General features: G+C 47.1%; 2 protein-coding genes across 7 annotated transcripts in view; one reads left to right on the forward strand and one right to left on the reverse strand.

Moving 5' to 3' along the window:
• Positions 1-7199, reverse strand: part of TM2D1 (TM2 domain containing 1) — a 63861-nt gene extending 56662 nt beyond the window's left edge. For 5 of the 6 annotated variants that reach the window (XM_064147027.1, XM_064147028.1, XM_064147025.1 and 2 more), the window contains exons 1-2: positions 6696-7199; positions 3124-3232 (exon numbers count right to left, since the gene is read on the reverse strand). In XM_064147027.1, the coding sequence (XP_064003097.1) occupies positions 3124-3232; positions 6696-6999 (413 nt within the window). In that variant the 5' untranslated portion in view covers positions 7000-7199. Of the gene's footprint in view, positions 1-3123; positions 3233-5667; positions 5738-6695 lie in introns of all 6 variants that reach the window. The other variant, XM_064147031.1, reaches the window with a different exon arrangement.
• Positions 7200-11254: 4055 nt separating this feature from the next.
• PATJ (PATJ crumbs cell polarity complex component) overlaps positions 11255-18445 on the forward strand; it is a 216906-nt gene continuing 209715 nt past the window's right edge. The window contains 4 exon segments of the mRNA XM_064147032.1: positions 11255-11321; positions 16706-16869; positions 17353-17408; positions 17489-17655. Coding sequence (XP_064003102.1) covers positions 17387-17408; positions 17489-17655 — 189 coding nt within the window. The 5' untranslated portion in view covers positions 11255-11321; positions 16706-16869; positions 17353-17386.

Below are 18445 nucleotides of genomic sequence, written 5' to 3' on the forward strand. Positions count from 1 at the left end.
CTCCTGGACTTGCTCTAAAAGAGTAACTGGATCCCAGAACTGTTGCTAAACTACGGTTTTGGCTAAGGGCAATTTGCTGCTTTGTTCTTTCCAAAACCTAAGGCTAGAGATGAACTCATGCTAGGACATTCCTGGTATGTGCAGCTGCTTCTGCCAGAAGTTACAATTTCCATCAAAACTCAGGTAAGATGCTGGAAAATCTCCAAAAACCAGTAGAAAGGGCAGGCATGTTGTTTTATGAGCTGTCCTGCTTAGAGCAATGTTTCTAACACTAAAATAACATTGAAAAGGCCTTATGAAAGGCTCACGTAACGATCAGTGATTAGATTTAGTTTTTTAAACAAGTGGTCATATGAAGGATGGCAATATAAATCTTGCTATCATTTTTAACTGGCTTTGGGGCTTCACCAAGGGCATGCCTGTGTAACTCAGGGCTCCCCAATTCAAGAGGGACAGGAACTGCTGTAGAAAGTTCAGCAGAGACTATGAAGATGCTGAGGAAAGGCTGAGAAACCTGGGGCTGTTGAGCCTGGAGAAGAGCAGCCTGAGAGGGGATCTGATCAATGCTCAACAACAGATAAAGGACCTGTGGGGGGCAAGAGGATGGGGCCAGACTCTTTGTGTGATGCCCAGTGACAGGACATGGGGGATCAACTGGAGGCCAGGAGGTTCCACCTGAACAGGAGGAAAAAATTCTTTGGTGTGAGACCTGGAGCAGGCTGCCAGGAGAGGTTGTGGAATCTCGTTCTCTGGGGAGATTCCAAACCCACCTGGACACTGAGATCCCAGGCAACCTGCTGTGGCTGCTTAAGCAGGGGTTGGACTGGATGACTTCCACAGGTCCCTTCCAACCCCCCACCATGTGGGATTCTGTGAACTCTTACATTCACAGCTGCATTTTACTGGAGTTTTCAGCAAGTCTGCAAAGGATTCTTTTCTCCTTCTGCCATACTAGCAGTCATGAGACTGGAAGAGCCATGGCCAGCTCTTGTGCTAGTGTAAAGGTTGATTATTTCATCTCAAATAGTCACATTCGAGTAACAGACAGCATAACACGGACACTTTTTCTGCCCACATAAATTTGGTCTTTAAATTACACAGAATACAGAGTCACAGAATTAACCAGGTTGGAAAAGACCTCTAGGATCATCAAGCCCAATCTATCACCTAACCTTTCTAATTAACTAACCCATGGCACTAAATGCCTCATCCAGTTTCCTCTTCAACACTTCCAGAGATGGTGACTCCATCACCTCCCTGGGCAGCCCATTCCAATGCCAATCACTCTTTCTGTGAAGAATGTAATCTTTGCTCCTTTCCCACCCCACATTTCCCCCATCTTCCCCCAAACCCACAGCACCTGGGTGCTGTTGCAGTCTCTTCCCACCCCAGGTGTGACCACTTTGCTCTCCTTGTTCATTCCCCTTTATAATCAGCCCCAGAAGAAACAGCTGCCCCAAGCTTGACTGACTGGGCAGAGGATCCTCCTTCTGTCACCACCGGTGAGTCTCCCACCCTGGTGCATTCACAGTGGGTGAGTGGTGGAGGGGATCAAAGGCCGGGGGGCCTAGTGGCCCCCTGGCTATGTAGGAATAGGCTTGATGATTGCTCTAACACCATCCACAGGTGCTGGCTGGGCCTCCTCATTTAGCCTGAGCTCCCCTGTGTTTAACTGCTGTTTTCTGTTCACTTGTCAAAGTATAAAAAAAAAAGGGCAGGACTAAATCTGTGAAGCATTTTGAGAAGTACTGAATAAGCATGGAGGGAATGTCTGAGAGTCATGCATGTGAAGAGAAAAGCTGCATTTAAAAACACTTGTAGAAAATGTATTAAACCAAAAATATGTACACAAAATAACTTCCAACATAGAATCACTGCCTACTTCAAGGAGGAAGAAATCTTATTAAACCAGTGTAGCTCATCTTGTTCTCAGCCCCCATCACAGATGGGACTGAAACACAATTGTTTGTGGACAAAAACGTGACTGTAGTCTAGTTTGTTAGTATTTAAATTTGATTAGATTTAATAATATGTTTTCTTCAATTTGCTAAGCTTTGACTGTTGAGCAGGCTAAATACAGAGAAAATATTTATGAAACTATGAGGCAGAGCTGTACTTCTGAGTTAGGCAAATTATTAAGCAGCAAGTATCACATCAGAGTTATTTGTCTACTACTGTGACAAGGAACACCCAGTGAATATTACTGGAGTGTGAATTTCCAAAGATTCCAGTAGGACAAAAGAATAAGGTTCCTACATGAGTCCCACAAAAAGGAGGAACAAATGGCACTGACAGGTGTTCACTGATCATTAGCACTGGGCAGTTGGAACATTCATTGGTACCCAGAGCTCTCTACTGCTCACAATGTGCTTTAGAAAAACTAGGCCCATCATTTTCACATTGCAGAAAGAGGCTCACAAAGGATTTGATTAAATACAAAGGTTGTTTAAAAATAGAGAAAAGTTCCTCTAAAAGAGTTATTTTTGGGGACTGGAGATCTAAATTTCCCCAGTATCCCTGTATACTACAGCTGCAGCTACAGACACAGTTTAAACTAGCAAGAAGCAGTACTGCCACTGAAGACAGCAGCCCAGTCCTCCTTTCTCCACTTGCTTATCCTTGAGTTGCCCTCATCCTTGTGCTGGCACAAGCACTTGAAGCAACTGTACTGTGACTCAAATTGGGGAACTCATCCAAGCGAGTTTACGTCCAGATCAGCTCCTTGATGCGGTATACAAAGGGGGTATCAGGGGAAGGGATGGGGAAGTGTCCTCAGACAGCTTCTTCCAGCAGCTGTGTGGATTTTAAGCATATTTGAAACATAGCCTTAGCATTGGGGCAATTCTTTTGCCAGCAAGAAGTAAAGCAAAGATAAAATAATAAGCTAAAACAAAGGCACAAACATAACTAAACAAACTAAATGTACCCAAAGCAGAGACAGGCTTACTTATAAGCATGCATGTTGTATCCTTATATCACTTAAAAGAGTTTCTTAGAGGATTAAGGACTGGGCAACATGTGTACAGTTCTATCTTGCCTTTTTCCTTCTGTCAACACATCAAACTGCTTTAGAAAAACATCAATGTGAAAACAAATGACTACAACCCCCAACAGTGTACTTACACATTGCGACACGCAATAGGCTTGTAAAATCCAACTTCATGTCCCGTAAAAACTCTTTCTATGCCAAGGTGATCTTTGCAAGTAATATTTGGTGCTGGCAGACATTGAACTGAAGACAAAAAAAAAAGATTTGAAATTAGGTAGTAACTGGTTTTCCAACAAGAAACAAGTGAAATAACAAATGAAGTTCTACTGTGCAACAGTTTTGATGCAAAGCATACTACTTTCTTTTAAAAATTACTTTTTTTAAAGCCAGTCCTATGATTAACTTTCATTTTTCCCTTGCAACATAATAAGCAAAATACACAAACCTAACTGCTGTCTTAATTCTGTTGTGATTTCCATGCTGGCTCCAATACAAGTCAATGGGAAATCTGAACCTGATGTACAGGAAACGTTTTTATCATGAGAATAAACACTGAAATACGTTGCCCAGAGAGGTGGTGCCACCATCATCCTTGGAGGTTTCCAAGATCTGACTGCACAAAGACCTGAGCAACCTGGTCTGAAGCCAGTGCCAATGCTGCTTTGAGCAGAAGGTTGGCCTACATGATTTCCTGAGGTCTCTTTCAATCCAAATTATTCTGTTACTCTAAGGTGAGGCTTGACTCCCGTGAGAACCAAAATGGAAATCACAGCAGAAAGTGACATCTGCTAAAAGTCTGTAATATAGCACCAGAATATTAGTCAGTCTCCAATGATGAAGTCTGTTTTAAAGGGAAAAAATCCCAGTCCTTTACCTACACTCAAACAGTTTTCAGTACTTGTGAGTCCTGTTGGTTATTTCCAACAAGACTGCAAGCCACATTCAACATTTCTTCCCAAACTTTTCAGCCGTAGACACAGACAAAAGGACTAAGATCTGTAAGGTTTTTTTTTTAACTATCTACCCATATTGCACAGGGACTAAAACAAAATAGATTTATGTCTAGATTTAACTGCTATCAAGTCCTACAAGGATGCTACTGATCAGTGTGCCTAATCTAGGACAATTACCCCCAAAATTACACTTTTTCTTGTTAAAAAAGAGGTAAGGAAGCAGTGGTTTCTTTTACTTAAAGCAATCCAAAGAAGTTAAAATGTAAGAGTGTAGGAAAGTACCACAGTTTTCTTGTCAATGCCATGCCAATAAGATTCCAAGTCTGTTGTTCAATAAGACTACTTGGAGGCATTGAATTAGATCCCTTTTTGTTTGGGTAATGGATCCAGAAAGGTGTTCAGAAACAGTAGTGCCTCAAGCATGACCCAAAGAATAACTTTTTGTTACTTAGATAATACTGAAACAGGAAGCAACTCCAAATATTGTAGACACAACCTAAAACTGTTGTGTGTAAAAATATTGTCTGTCTATAGACAAAGAAATCATTAATTCACAGATCCACACACTGCACTGGGTTGGAAGAGGCCCTCAAAAATCATCTTATCCAACCCAGTCATCAGAGACACATCCAACTAGATCAGACTGCTCAGGGCCACACCAAGTCTGATCTTGAATGTCTCCAGGGATGGAGCCTCAACCACATCCCTGGGCAACCTGTTCAGTATTTCACCACTCTCACTGTAAAAAACTTCTTCCTGATGTCCAACCTAAATCTACCCTGCTCCAGTTTCCAACCATTGTCCCATTAATTTAGCAGCTTCCCACACTCTGAAGCTGGTAACTGGTTAGTCAATAACAATGTCAGTTGCGATCAACTTCAAACTATCTAATATGCTTTCTGCTCTCTGACCTGCCCATTTATAATCAGGGACATAACATCAAAAATTACATAAAGGGCTGGAAAACTTAAAACGGGATCCCTTTTGGATAGCACTTTCATCCTTAAGTATTTGGGAAACCTTCACTATCCCTGAGCATCCCAGTGCAGAAAATTATCCAGCACTTGTGGAAAACAGAATATGAAAGGCAAGAAGCATATGCATGTACTTTAAACATGAGTGCAGATAAAGTGAAACTGTTGTACTATTAGCTAAACACAGATTATTTATTTCAATGCCTGAGAACATCAGAAAAGCTAAACATATGTAGTAAACCAAGTGATCAATTTAAGCATCTCTCTGTTGAACTCCAAAGTACATCAGAACTTAACATCAAAATAAATCTTCAGTGCTTTCAAAACAGAGCCTCACGGCACCAAAACTGCCTGATGATGGAAGGCACCATGTTTCCTTAAAAATTGCTAAAAAACAGAAGATTTTGAAGGCTGTTCTGTCACATGTCATTTCTTGCCCTAAGTATATGCAAAATCACTATGACAGGAATGGTTTGTTTTAATCACAGTAGTGCAGGACAGAGCCTAGAGGAAATATCATACATTGAAGAGATTTACCAGCAAGCTCACTTACAAAAGTACCACTTGGAGACAATGTATTTATTCATTTTTATAAGGCATCCAATCCACACAAGTGTTTGAGGCTTTCATACTAATGATATTACTAATCCCATGTTTTATAAACCTCATCTAGCAGACACACAAATGCATAAATTCAACACTTCCAAAATGTAGCTACTGTCAATGTATGTTTTAAGTTAGAAATCCTTACCATATGCTGTGTGATTTGTGCAATTCATTGGTTCTTGTGTGCTATTATCTATTTTAGGCTCATCACACATATATGTTCAGGTAATTGAGGAAAACATTTCTCATATCAAACGCTACAACAGGTTCAACAGTAATTTATTCCACCCCTTTTAAACCCTGGGGATTTAAGATGCACCTTGATGTTAGTTTCTACCCATCCCCCCAAATAGGAGCAGCACATTACCATACAGCAAATCTGCTAATCCAATTTAATACACCAATATATCGCATAAGCTCCACGTTTAATTAGTGCTGCAGTCAGCACTACCTAAAGGTACTACAATATTTATCAGTCACTGCCTCTGTACTTCAAGACACCAAGGTAGCAAGCTCAATCTAAGTGTTCTTCCCTCATTTCAGCATCAGAGTACCTTTAAACTGAGGCATTTGGTTGAGAAAATGAACTCCACAGTAACACACAAAATTCAAAGGCCACCTAAAAATGAGCATCTGAAACACCAGGAATTGGGCCTAGGAAGAAAAAACTACTCGGGAACTTCTTTTCCAGAGGTCTGAACTCCCCTGGTCAAGTAAGACAGGAGATGAAGTTAACTTTTCCAGGATTTGCTCTCCTGACACTTGTGATCTGGAGTTACATCAGTAACTGTCAGCTACCATCTACAGACATTTTGTGGGGAAGGCCTGATGAGCCTCTGGAGACTCAGAGGCAAGGCAGCACCTGCGTCCTGCCCCCTTGCACGGTGGAGGAGCACTCAACGCTGTGCAAAGCCACCCAGACTCGCTTCTCTCAAAAATAAGAAGGTGGAGGGGTGGGGAAATCTCTCATCCCATGGGTTTGTCTCTGATAATCGGAGAGACGCTCCAAACCTGCACACTGTACAACCCCCAAATAAACCTAGGCCGCTGCAACCGTGCCCCGTCCCGGCCCGTCCAGCTGAGATCCCGTCGGGCTCCTGACCTGAGGCTCTCCCTGCCACCCGAGGGGCACCCCTGCCCTCTCAGCGCTTCACACCCTCTGTTTCCCCCTACCTCTCCACCCGAGGCAGCTGGGCACGCGAACCCCCTCAGGCAAACCGGGTCCGTGGCGAGGCACCGCCGGCCCCTGCGCCCGCCCAGGCCGCATCGCCATAGCAACCGAGCCCCGCCGCCCGCCCGCCCGGCCGCGCTCAGGATATTGCCCCAGCCTCAACTCGTCGCACTTGAGCGGCGGATCCGTGCCCGCCGCTCCCTCCACGGCTGCACCCGCGAACCAAAGGAGAAGCAGGATCCAGGCCTCCGCCGCGCCTCTCCCCCTCGCCAGTCCCGCCAGCGGCCGCCCCAGCCGGGCAGCCATGATGGAAACCGCCGCTGCCGTCAGCTGACTCCGCCAGCGCCGGTGGCGCCGTGGGGAGGAGCGGCCCCGGCGCGGGGATCGGTCGCCCTGCCTGCGGGGAGGGCCTGGTCTAGTGGCCCCGGGGGTCACGCGTGGGCTGCTGAGAGGGCCGGTTGGGGTGGGATTGGGTTTTTTTTTGGGGGGGGGGAGGTTGAGCTCGGCAAATATGGCTCCTGAGGCAGCTGCCAGGCAGCGCGGCGGGCACAGTGTGCCTCCACTCAAGATGACGCCCGTACAGTCCCGGCGGCGACACCGGCGGGGTCGTGCCCTCAGTAAACATGGCCGCATCTGCTACTGGCACCTGACGTAACGGTGCCCCTCTGCCCTTACTTAAGATGTCGGCATGAGGAGCGCTGCTTGAGTTTTGGCCTTAAGGCGGCGTGGGGAGGTGTAAAGCCGCTCTCCCGGTGGCAGAGGGGAGCTGAGGCTGGCCCTGAATGCTGGCGTTACGGGCAGGCGAGTCGTCCCGGCCCCTGCGACAGAACGACGGGCAGGGAGCGCTGGGAGCGGTGGGCAGCTAGGCTAGGCTGGCCGGGCTGAGCTGATGGCGCATTCGGCGAGGTGAGAGGGCCAGGGCCAGGCTGCTTTCAAACCAGTGTGCAGAAGTACCGGGGAGGTCCACAGGGATGGCCTGTGCCGCCTGGCCAGCACCTGCCAGTAAGCCTGCCTGCTGAACTAGGATGCCCTGGCAGCTAGGTGAGTCAGATGGCCCCGTGTGTCCAGCCAGGTTAAAGAAATGGCCTGAATTTGTTTTCATATAAGTTGTGATTGTATCGTGGACAGTGCTGTGACTTTGGTTGGGTTTTTTCCTTCTTTTTGAAATGAACACTGATACTTGGAGCAGGCAAGCTTTTGGCTTCTTCAAACAACCCCAAGCAGCCACAGCAACCCCAAGCAGTGCTACAGGCTGAGCATAGAGTGGCTGAGGGACCTGGGGGTACTGGAAGATAGTAGCTGAAGATGAGGCAGCAGTGCCCAGGTGGGCAGCAGAGCCAATGGCATCCTGGCCTGGCCCAGGAGCAGTGTGGGCAGCAGGACAAGGGAGGTTATTCTGCCCCTGTACTCAGGTCTGGTCAGGCCACCCCTTGAGTGCTGTGTCCAGTTCTGGGCCCCTCAATTCAAGAGAGACGTTGAGGTGCTGGAACATGGCCAGAGAAGGGCGACAAAGCTGGTGAGAGGCCTGGAGCACAGCCCTGTGAGGAGAGGCTGAGGGAGCTGGGGGTGTGCAGCCTGCAGCAGAGGAGGCTCAGGGCAGAGCTCATTGCTGTCTACAGCTACCTGAAGGGAGGCTGTAGCCAGGTGGGGTTGGGCTCTTCTGCCAGGCAACCAGAAGAAGGGGACAGAGTCTCAAGTTGTGCTGGGGGAGGTCTAGGCTGGATGTTAGGAGGAAGTTGTTGGCAGAGAGAGTGGTTGGCATTGGAATGGGCTGCCCAGGGAGGTGGTGGAGTCACTGTGCCTGGAGGTGTTGAAGAAAAGCCTCTTAGTGCCATGGTCTAGTTGATTGGCTAGGGCTGGGTGCTAAGTTGGACTGGATGAGGATTGGCTAAGGCTGGGTGCTAGGTTGGACTGGATGAGCTTGGAGGTGTCTTCCAACGTGGTCAGTTCTATGGTTCTGTGATTCTACCAGCATTTGCTCTTTGTGGTGCCATCCTTTCCTGTTTCACACTTCCTTGGAAATTATTTCATGTTTTTTTTCTAGTATTTGTAAGTGCCAATTTTCACTTTTGAACTGCTGGGGATCCCAAATTGATTATAGGAGATGGAGAGACCTTTCTGGGTAGACATAGTCAGGAAAAGCAGCACTACTGGTTTAAGTTTTCATCTACTCTAGAAGCATTTCCTGGAATAACAAGTAGGGAGCTAGAAATTGAAAAGGTCGAAATGCAACTCCAAGATAGTATTAAAGAGAATGTTGCCATTACCCAGTCTTTTGGGTTTGTTGGTCACTAATTTGGTAAGTGCATGGTGACTCGTATATAAGTCTGTCAGTACCAAGGAAAGGTTTGTCACAATCCCAGATATTCCAAGAATCAGTAAAAACATAGATTTGAAATGTGTGGATGGCTGACAAAGAGCTCAGCCAGCGATGTGAAATATTGCCATGGAACAGCTTTTTGGGAGATGTGCGTAAACTAAATTGGCAGTCTAGAGTTCAACAGACAAAGTATGCAAATGAAAATTGATACTGCTTTCAGCAACTGGAAGCGAAAGGCCAGGGCCAGAGTGCACTCTGTAATGAACTCAGCCCTCTGAGATCGAGACTGAGGTGCACTGATTAGAAAAGTGCTTGGCTCTTTTGTCTCCAGTGCATCTCTGGGATGGATAAATACACGACTTGCTGTTCATCACTGTCAAGAAAATTGTCACTTCTCACGAGCGCTACATTAATTAAAATTGAGAGTAAGGGCTGGGAAGTTAGGCATTTGGAGCCTGAATGTTTGAAAGAGGATGATGAAAACGGTACCTTCTTAGCAGCTTGCGTGCTCTGGTGCAACTGCTGTCGCTTAGTAAAACAAAATGGGTCCCAAGTCACGAAGGAAAATGAATTTCTGATTATTTTTTTAAAGTCCTTATCCTAATGCAAGATGTGCTGCAAATGAGCTACAGAGAGTGTAGCAGAATGAAAAGTGGTTTTGGAGAGTTTGACCATTTTATGTGTGTACATATGTATCTTTGGAAAAAAAAGCAGACTAACCTATGGGTTTTGGTCATAGAAAGCCCCCACAGTTCCTGCAATTAATTGCAGCTAAAATAGTGCCTCTGCTCTGTGTTTTTCAACTGGCAGTAGGTAAACTTTGCTTTTATTGCTATCCCAGGCAACGTGTCATGTTTCTCAGAGAAGCCACAGGTAGCATAGTGTGTGTTTCAAAGTGCTGCCGGCAGCAGTGTTGGTTGTGTGCTCCGAGAAGCGGTTCTGCATCGCTGGTTTGGTGTTCCATGGAGGAAGTGTTGCAATCCCTTAACTCCACGCAAGGCTCTGTTGTCCTACAGCTTTTACTGTTCCCTTCTGTGGAAGCGGTAGGGGCTGTACTGATGAAGTTGCACACAGCTTACCTCGCCTCTGTGGGAATTTGAGTTCAAAACAGCTGTGAGTTCATGTTTGGACACCAATTTACTGCAAACCAATACAAAAGAAATGTCTCTACAAGATCTGATTCTTTCCTTTTACTCCACTCTGGTGAGATCCAACCTGCAGTGCTGTGTCCAGCTCTGAAGTCTTCAGTGCAGGAAGGATATTAACATAAGGACATAGACCTGTTGGAGTGGGTCCAGAGGCACGAAAATGATCTTGAGGGCTGGAATCCTTCTGCTGTGACAACAGGTTGAGAGAAGGCTCCAAGGAGTCCTTGTGGCCTTATAGGCCTTATAGGCCTTAAAGGGGCTGATCAGAAAGCTGAGGACAGACTTTTGAACAGAGGCTGTTGTGATGGGGTAAAGGGGTCACAGTTTTAAACTAAAAGGAAGTTGTAGACTAGACACAAACTTGCTTACAATGAGGGTGGTGAGACACTGGCCCAGGTTGCTCAGAGATGGTAGATGCCCCCTCTCTGGAACCATTCCAGGTCAGGTTGGATCAGTCTCTGAGCAACCTGCTCTAGTTGCTGGTGACTGCAGAGGGGCTGGACTAGATGAACTTTAAAGATCCCTCCAACTCAAACCAGTCAACACACACACTTTGCCCTCTCTGGGGAGCCTGATGGCTGTGTTAACAGCTGTACCATTTATACCTGTGATTTATAAACACACCGGCAGGTATGGCTCATCTGCAGGTGAACTTGGCTTTTAAACTTTGCTCTTCTACACCGAGCAGTCCGTGTGGCCAAACTGTAAGTCCTGTTCGTGAGCTTCAGCCCTGAACCTTACCCTGCAGGCACTCACCCCACTCCTCCTCGTCCCCATTTCAGAAGCAGCAACGAAATGCTGGGGCCTTCCCCTCTTCGGAGCCCCCGGACATAGCCGTGCGCTTTTCCCCACAGCACCTCCGGGCTTGCCCCTGCGCTTCGGTACTACTCGGCCAGAGGTGCGGCTCTCTCCGGGCCCTGAATGGACGCCGGCCCGATTTAAGGCCACCGGCGCTACGTGCGCCCCGGACGCGGTGTTTGGCCGCTCCCGCCCCCGCCCGAGGCCTTGGCCCGGCCGTCCCCCGGGAGGCGGCTCCCCGCCGCGCCGCCCGGCTTCCTGCGCCGCAGGTGAGCTGCGCCCGCCCCGCCGCGTCCCGCTTCCGCCCAGGTGCGAGCCGGCGGCCATCGCTCTGCTCCGACCGCTGCGCGTCCCGCCCGCAGGTACCGTGCGGCGGGTGGCCCCCGCCGCCCCTGCCCCGAGTGCCGCCCGCCGCTCCCTGCCCGCCTGCGGCCCGGCCGCGCAGTCCTTCGTTTCAGCACCCCCCGGCGCTGCCCCTTCCTCCCTGCCCGGCTCCGGCCCTTGGGGCTGGGGCGGTGGGCGTGACTGCCGGCAGTGAAGGCAGCGGGGCCGGGGGAGGGCGGGGGGCTGCTCTCGGCCGGCCGGGTGCCCGGGAGTGGGGGCCTCGCTGCCCCTGACGAGCCGGCAGCTGCGGGTGTGGCGTTTGGGAGCGGGCGTCTCTCCTTGGCAGGTCGAGTCAGCTGCTTGTGAGGGCTCCTCTGGAGGAGTTTAATTCCTTCTTCAGATACGGAGGCTCTCTGCTAGCGCTTGGTTGTAGCTTAGACCTTCGGGAAAAGCGTTTCCTGCCATCGCCTGCTCTCTCAGCTCCTAGCCCGTATCTCGGTGCGAACACCGCCATGGGCAGGACACCACACCTGACCTGTATCTCAACGTGAACATCGCCATGGGCAGGACACCCGCCTGCACTTACCCAGAGCCTTCCACCACGAAGCCCTTTAGGTTTTGTGCACCAACGGTCTCAGTAGCTCCCTGACACCCCTGGTAAAGGCTGGGGAGGGCTGGTGAAGGCTCTTCAGGGTGCAGGAGTCGTTTTAGTGTGTCGTGTTGTTATGCGAACTGTCTCTTGCTAGGAGAGGCTGTGTCATGACGAGGAGAGGAGGTGCTAGGGAACTTACGCACAGTTTGCAATGCTTTTCGTCACTGCTTGTCCAGAGATTCTTAACAAAGCGAGTTTTTAGGGGTAATCAATAGGAAAATGAGTCACTTGCATTGCTTGTAAATTTCTGAAGCTGGGAAATGAAGCAAGCATGGTTCCAGGTCCAACAGCTCTGGTCAAGTGATTTGTTGGTTGCGTGTACTGTCATTACAGTAACTTCTACGAACACAAGTGTCAGAACTAGATGGCCTTTAAGGTCACTTTCAACCTAAGCATTCTGTGATTTATTGGCTAATTTCAGTAGAACATGATGATATTTAGTTATCAGAAACAAGCTTTCCATGACCTTTGTGAGAGAAAGTTTGAGACCCTGTTTGTTACTGCTCTCTGGAGAATGGCTTTTATGTAAGCTCACCCTTCTCTTAGACATCAGAGAAGCCACAAAGAACCTGGTGCTTCCCTCCAGGCTGAAGTCTGTAGGAACTCAGGTTCTGCTTGTTAAAAGGTAGCATACCTTGAGAGTGAGTAAGGCTCCTCTTGATCTGCATGGAGACTGGTCATCACAGATGCAGAGCTTGGGTATTTGGGTTTTTTATTTCCTCCTGGTGTGGTCACTAATCATATGTAACAGCAGGACACACTCAGATTGCCCATGGACTAGATTTTTGATGCTTAATACTTAGCTTTGACCTCAGAAATGAAGATGGGCCAAATGCTGCTGTGCTGGTGTGTGTGTGGGGGTTGGGATGTTAGAAGAGGCAACTGTCTGAAATGCATTATTTTCCCCAAGATTTTACACTTTTGTTGGGGGTTGTGAGCTGAAGTTCGCAGTTTTGTCTGCCACTAAGATAAGTCTCTGCAGAAATCCGAGAATGGTGCTGAAAGAGTTGAATCTGGAACGGGGAAGCTGATTTGAAGAGCCCTGCAGATGTGTGATGTATTTGCTTGGTTGTTTTCCTGCTCTCAAGTGCCTGAAGCAGGCAGCCCGTGCTCTAATTTTATAAATAACTGCAGCACTGCACGGAACAGCAGGGCTTGGTGCTCTCTTCTCAAAGGTGTCTGCCTGCTAAGCTTGATGGGACTGAATTCTTCTGTGTGTTACAGGGTAGAAAACTGAGCTTAATATTAGGCCAACAAAATACGTGGTTGAAGAGTGGCGTTGTTTCACAGTATGTAGTCACTTGATGGCATGCAAACGATAGTGTTTTTAATACCTGGAGTTGCAGGTGATGCTGTGTTAGGGTAATTTGGGATTAAGACCACACTAGCTACTGCTCTTTTCCCTTTACCAAATTTTAAGCTGTTTGGACTGAAATTTTCCTATTCAGAGGTCTCTCTGATGAAGATGATCTGCACTGTGTCGGTCATTCCCGATAAGAGGGCCAGGAAGAATTACAACTGCGTTAGTGCAGAAAGGTGACTTTGGATTGGGATGTACCCTTGGCTGTTCCTGTGGCAGGCTGCTCAGGCTGGCTGTGCTAGAAGCCTTTGAAAAATAGCAGTAGTTAGCACAGAGGCATTTTAAGTTCCAAAAGTCTGCAGCCATGCTGAGCAGCGGGAGCTTACTGTGAGGCAGGACGTTCCTTGCAGGAACATCTGCTGGTGGAAGGACAGAGGTTGTCAGAGGCCAAGTTGAAGGGTACAGGGCAGAAGCAGTTGTAGTAGTTAGGTGGATGGGAAGACATGGGTGTAAGAATCTGCTGGCTGAAGCGTGTCCTCCTGCGGCCCCCAGCAGGAAGGCCCTTGTCTCTGTCTTTCAGCAGCCCTTTGCAGGGGGCAGGGGTTTGCCAAGGCTGCTGCCAGGGCCCTTGTGTTCCCCTCCGGCTCTGGGATGTGGCAGGGTTGAGCACCCCTTGTCACTCTGCGCAAGTGGCAGGCATCTGGCAGTGGGGTGATTGCAATGGAAGACTTAAACCTTTCAGCTCTTCTGATGACCTCTGCTGGCATCAGCATGGGGGAATTCCTTTTTTTCTTAGTCTGCTTTTGAAGAAGATCCAAGTCATAGGATCTCATACAAAACCTTGTGAAACTTTCTTGCTCTCTATGATGTGTTGAGTTCAACTCTCAGAAGTGAAGATGCGCAAAATCCTGCTGCATGCTGTGCTGGGGTGTGCGTGGAGGTTGGGATGTTAGAAAAGGCAACTGTCTGAAATGCATTATTTTCCCCAAGATTTTACACTTTTGTTGGGGGTTGTGACCTGAAGTTTGCAGTTTTGTCTGCCAGTAAGATAAATAAGTCGCTGCAGAAATCTGAGACTGGTGCTGGAGAAGTCGAATCTGGAACGGGGAAACAGATTTTAACAAGACAAAACAAAGTGTTTTGGATGATTCTTCAAAATCATCAGCTAGGAATGGACCTCCTAATTTAGTAACTGTTGCCACTTTGCTTGGACTTAGCATTAGTGTTTCAAAATTGTTTAATGATAAACTCTGAACAGAAGCAGCTGAATAGTGCCTGGAGTTGTGTATTTCTCTGGTGCCCAAACCTAACCCCTAGAGATCTGTCCTCAACTTTAAATTGGTTTATATTTAATGGGATTCCTCCACACCAGGAGGAGATCTTAACTTAAAATATAACACTCCCACTCCCCTTATTTTTGTGAAAGGAGAACAAAGAGATGCTGAGGGCGGTTTTAACTTCTTGTGCACACACACAATTAATTACAAACCATCACAAGCTGTCCAGGGGCCAGCACTGAGCACTGTATACACTTGAACTCTTGCACCAACTGTACCTGAGGTCCACTTTGGTGACCATCAGGGCAGAGTGATCTGCAGTGGCTTTTAGCAACACCTTGGAGCAACTCAAGCAGGAAGATGAAACTTTATTTAATCTTTTCCCCAACCACCTCTTTTTGCACCTCTTTCTCCAGAGGGCTTTTAGCCTGGATGGAGCCTACATCTCACACCTACATTTTTCTGCTTATATTTATCTGTCTTGGAGCTGTACCCATCATCATTGCTATTGTTACACTTGCTGTGTTGGAAAAAAAGATCTATCTCTGAGCCTGTCAGCACAGCACTTAGGGTTTGAACGATGCAGGCTGTTTCTCATGGTGTGGTTTGTCAGTGCAGCTGAGCTGCTGCAACCAATGCCCATTGCTGCAGCTGCTGCTGCAAGGTGTGGTCCTGCTTCTCCAGCACATCTCAGCCCCCTCCTGTGTGGCAGTGCTGGCAGTCGGGAGCTAACTGGGCAGAAAGCTCACCCTACCAAAACGTGAAGGTTTTTATCTGCGTGTTTAGCTCTGTGTTCCAGCTCACTGTGGGTCAGATGAATGAGTGCAAACGCAGATGGAGAGCAAAATGCATGAAAGAGAGCAGGAGAGCTGGACCAGCCTCTTGGCTTCAGCTGCTAGATGGGCATGATGCTGTCAATTCAATATTGTTTCCTGCCATGCTGGATTTCTTCCCTGGGTTTAATCTTTTCTTCACTGTGCTGCTGGTTTAAAGGTGTTTCAAACCACTTTTCCTTATGGGAGTTATTTTGAATCCCTTTCTGATGTTGGTTTGCTTGCTTTAGCAGTTATTTTTTTCCCCCCTTCTTTAACTGCTGATGTGAGGTAGAAAAACAGAGGAGGGAAGTGAATTGAGAGAAGTTAAACTGAGAGGAAAGAACACTTTTCCATATTTTTTGTCCTGTTTTGTTAAGATTCTTGCAGTATTTTTAGTCAAAGAGGTTAAGTTTTATCTTTTTGAAGACTCAGGAGTGTATAAGGAAATGATATTTTCATCTGTTCTTCAGGATCAGATCTCAGCACAGAATCAAAGGCTTCTGTGCTCTTAGAAGTGTTTTATTTCAAGTGGAAAAGAAAATAAAGCAGCAGCGCTTTAAAAAAGTTGAGATGCATTCCTGAAAATCTTTCAGGGTTTGTATGGGTTTGGTCCTTCAACTCTTGCTAGGAGTTTGATTTAAAATGACCTCCTAAATCTGTTAATACTCTTGCAAACCAACTCATTTTGCTTGGCCTTTGGGTAGAAACCACGCAGACCCACCAAGTTCTGCAGGAATTCTTCCAGGAGCCAAAGCTGCTCAGATACAGTAAAGGGATGCATAAATCTGAAAATGAGGTTTGTGACACACCTCCACTTTTTTTTCCTCATTAAATAAATCGGCTTAATCTGACTGTTCAGGAGAAGAGAAGCTGTTCAGCTGCATAATGAATCTTTCGTTAAACGTAGCAGTGTCCTGCCAGACCTCAACAGTGTTTTCAGTGTGAGTGCAGTGTCAGAAGCAGGGCTGAAAGGATCAGAGGTGCTGCTGGGTAAGAGCCCTTGGGATATGCTTACCCTGGTATTACATTCAGATTCCTATGACCCTTTCCACTCTCAAACTGCAAGGTTTAAAAAGTAAATGCAGAGCTTTTTAATCTACACATGACTTATTTTTGTTCCAACATAGTTCCAGACATATCAATCTGAAATTGCACTGCTGTATGCTGGGCAGAGTTAAAGTTATGTAAATCATGCTACGAAATGGCTGACTGCTTTCAGAGGAGCTTCTCCTGAGGGAAGAAATCTTGTTTCTGCTGTATGTTTTGCTCTAACTGCCTTGATAGGTTTCAAACTGACAGGCTCCACCTCACCGTAATGACATGCGAGTAAGGGTGCAAATTTAATCTTGCTGCTAATTGCATGTCTTTTGTTTTCAAGCTGCCACCTCAGCCCCAGACCCGGTTGGAGACCTGTTGTTTGGCACTGCAGAGGAGCGTGATAAAGGATATTCTGCTCTTTAAAAGCTCCTCGTGGACATAGAAGAGAAAAAGGCAAGCTGACATAAGAGAGAGGGAGAGCTACTTGAAAGTAGGTGTAGCAAGGTGAGGCTTGGTTTCTCCTCCCTAATAACAAGTGATAGAATGAATCATACAATCAACCAGGTTGGAAGAGGAGGAAATGGCTTCAAGTTACGCCATTTATGTTTGGTATTAGAAGGGACTTCTCCACTGGAAGGGTTCTCAAACACTGGAACAGGCTGCCAGAGAGGTGGTTGAGTCATTATCTCTGGTGAGACTTAAAAAGCATATAGATGTGAAGCTGAAGGACATGGTTTAGCAATGAACTTGGTAGTTTTGGGTTGATAGTCTTAATGGTCAGTTCCAGCCCAAACGATTCTGTGTCCCTGGAAGTGTTCAGGACAAGACTGGATGTGAAGCACTTAGTGCCATGGTCTAGTTGACTGGATAGGGCTGGGGGATAGGTTGGCCTGGATGAGCTTGGAGGTCCCTTCCAACCTGGTTGATTCTATGATTCTGCTTGGATATATAGTTTATTAATCTGATTTTTTTTCCCACTTCACCTAGGTTCGTCTGAGTAATTCCAAAAATATCCCTCAACATGCCTGAAAACCCTGCTGCAGGTATGTAGTTTGAAAGTGGTGACTTGTTAAACAGTGAGTAACGAAGCTCCCTTCCTAACGTGTTTCACTTTCTGGTGCAGATAAACAGCAGGTGCTGCAGATCCTTGATCGTCTGCAAGCAAAACTGCATGAGAAGAGAGACTCCCAACACAATGAAAACCTGACTGTTCTACGAAACACACTCAGGAGCCCTTTGTTTAACCAGATTCTGACCCTCCAGCAATCCATCAAGCAACTGAAGGAACAAGTGAGTGTAGGATTACCGTTGTTGGTGTGATGATAACTGTGCTGATGTTGGAATCTAAACCAGGGTCTGTGGGCGTGTGTTAACGATGGTGCTCTCCTTAACAAGCTGTAAATTGGTCTGAGTGAATGTTGGGCTTTTTTTTTTTCTGGTCAAGCTTGTATCTACAGAGTACTGAAAGGAGGAGTGGTTGCAACAAAGAGATCATGGGACAGTGTGCTTTGAAACGGTGGAAGAAGAGGTGGGTGCTGAGAACTACATCAGTTGGGGAAAAAAAAGTATCTGCAAAAGACATCAGCTTTGGTACTCTGAGTTCTGAACGCAGTTGGAACTGGGATCTTTTGTTTTTCAGGGAAGCTAAATAGTTTATCAGCTAACTGGCAACATCTTTTCCTCCTTAAAAGACATCATCACTGAGTTCCTGCTGACTTGCATAAGAATGGTTAATCTGTCTTGGGAAATAACATCTAGAAAACTGCTCTTGAGGGTTTACCAAGCTTGATGCAGACATACTCAGGCTTCAGCTTCGGCAGTGAAAGGAACTTGTGTGGGCTGGTTTATAATGCAAACTGACACTGATGCAAACCGACCTCTTTGCCGTCTACATCTACCTGAAGGGAGGCTGTAGCCAGATGGGGGTTGGTCTCTTCTGCCAGGCAACCAGCAACAGAAGAAGGGGACACAGTCTCAAGCTGTGCCAGTCTCAAGGTCTAGGCTGGCTGTTAGGAGGAAGTTGTTGTCAGAGAGAGTGATTGGCATTGGAATGGGCTGCCCTGGGAGGTGGTGGAGTGGC

Source organism: Pogoniulus pusillus, chromosome 8 (genome assembly GCF_015220805.1).
Source record: "Pogoniulus pusillus isolate bPogPus1 chromosome 8, bPogPus1.pri, whole genome shotgun sequence".
Taxonomy (NCBI): domain Eukaryota; kingdom Metazoa; phylum Chordata; class Aves; order Piciformes; family Lybiidae; genus Pogoniulus; species Pogoniulus pusillus.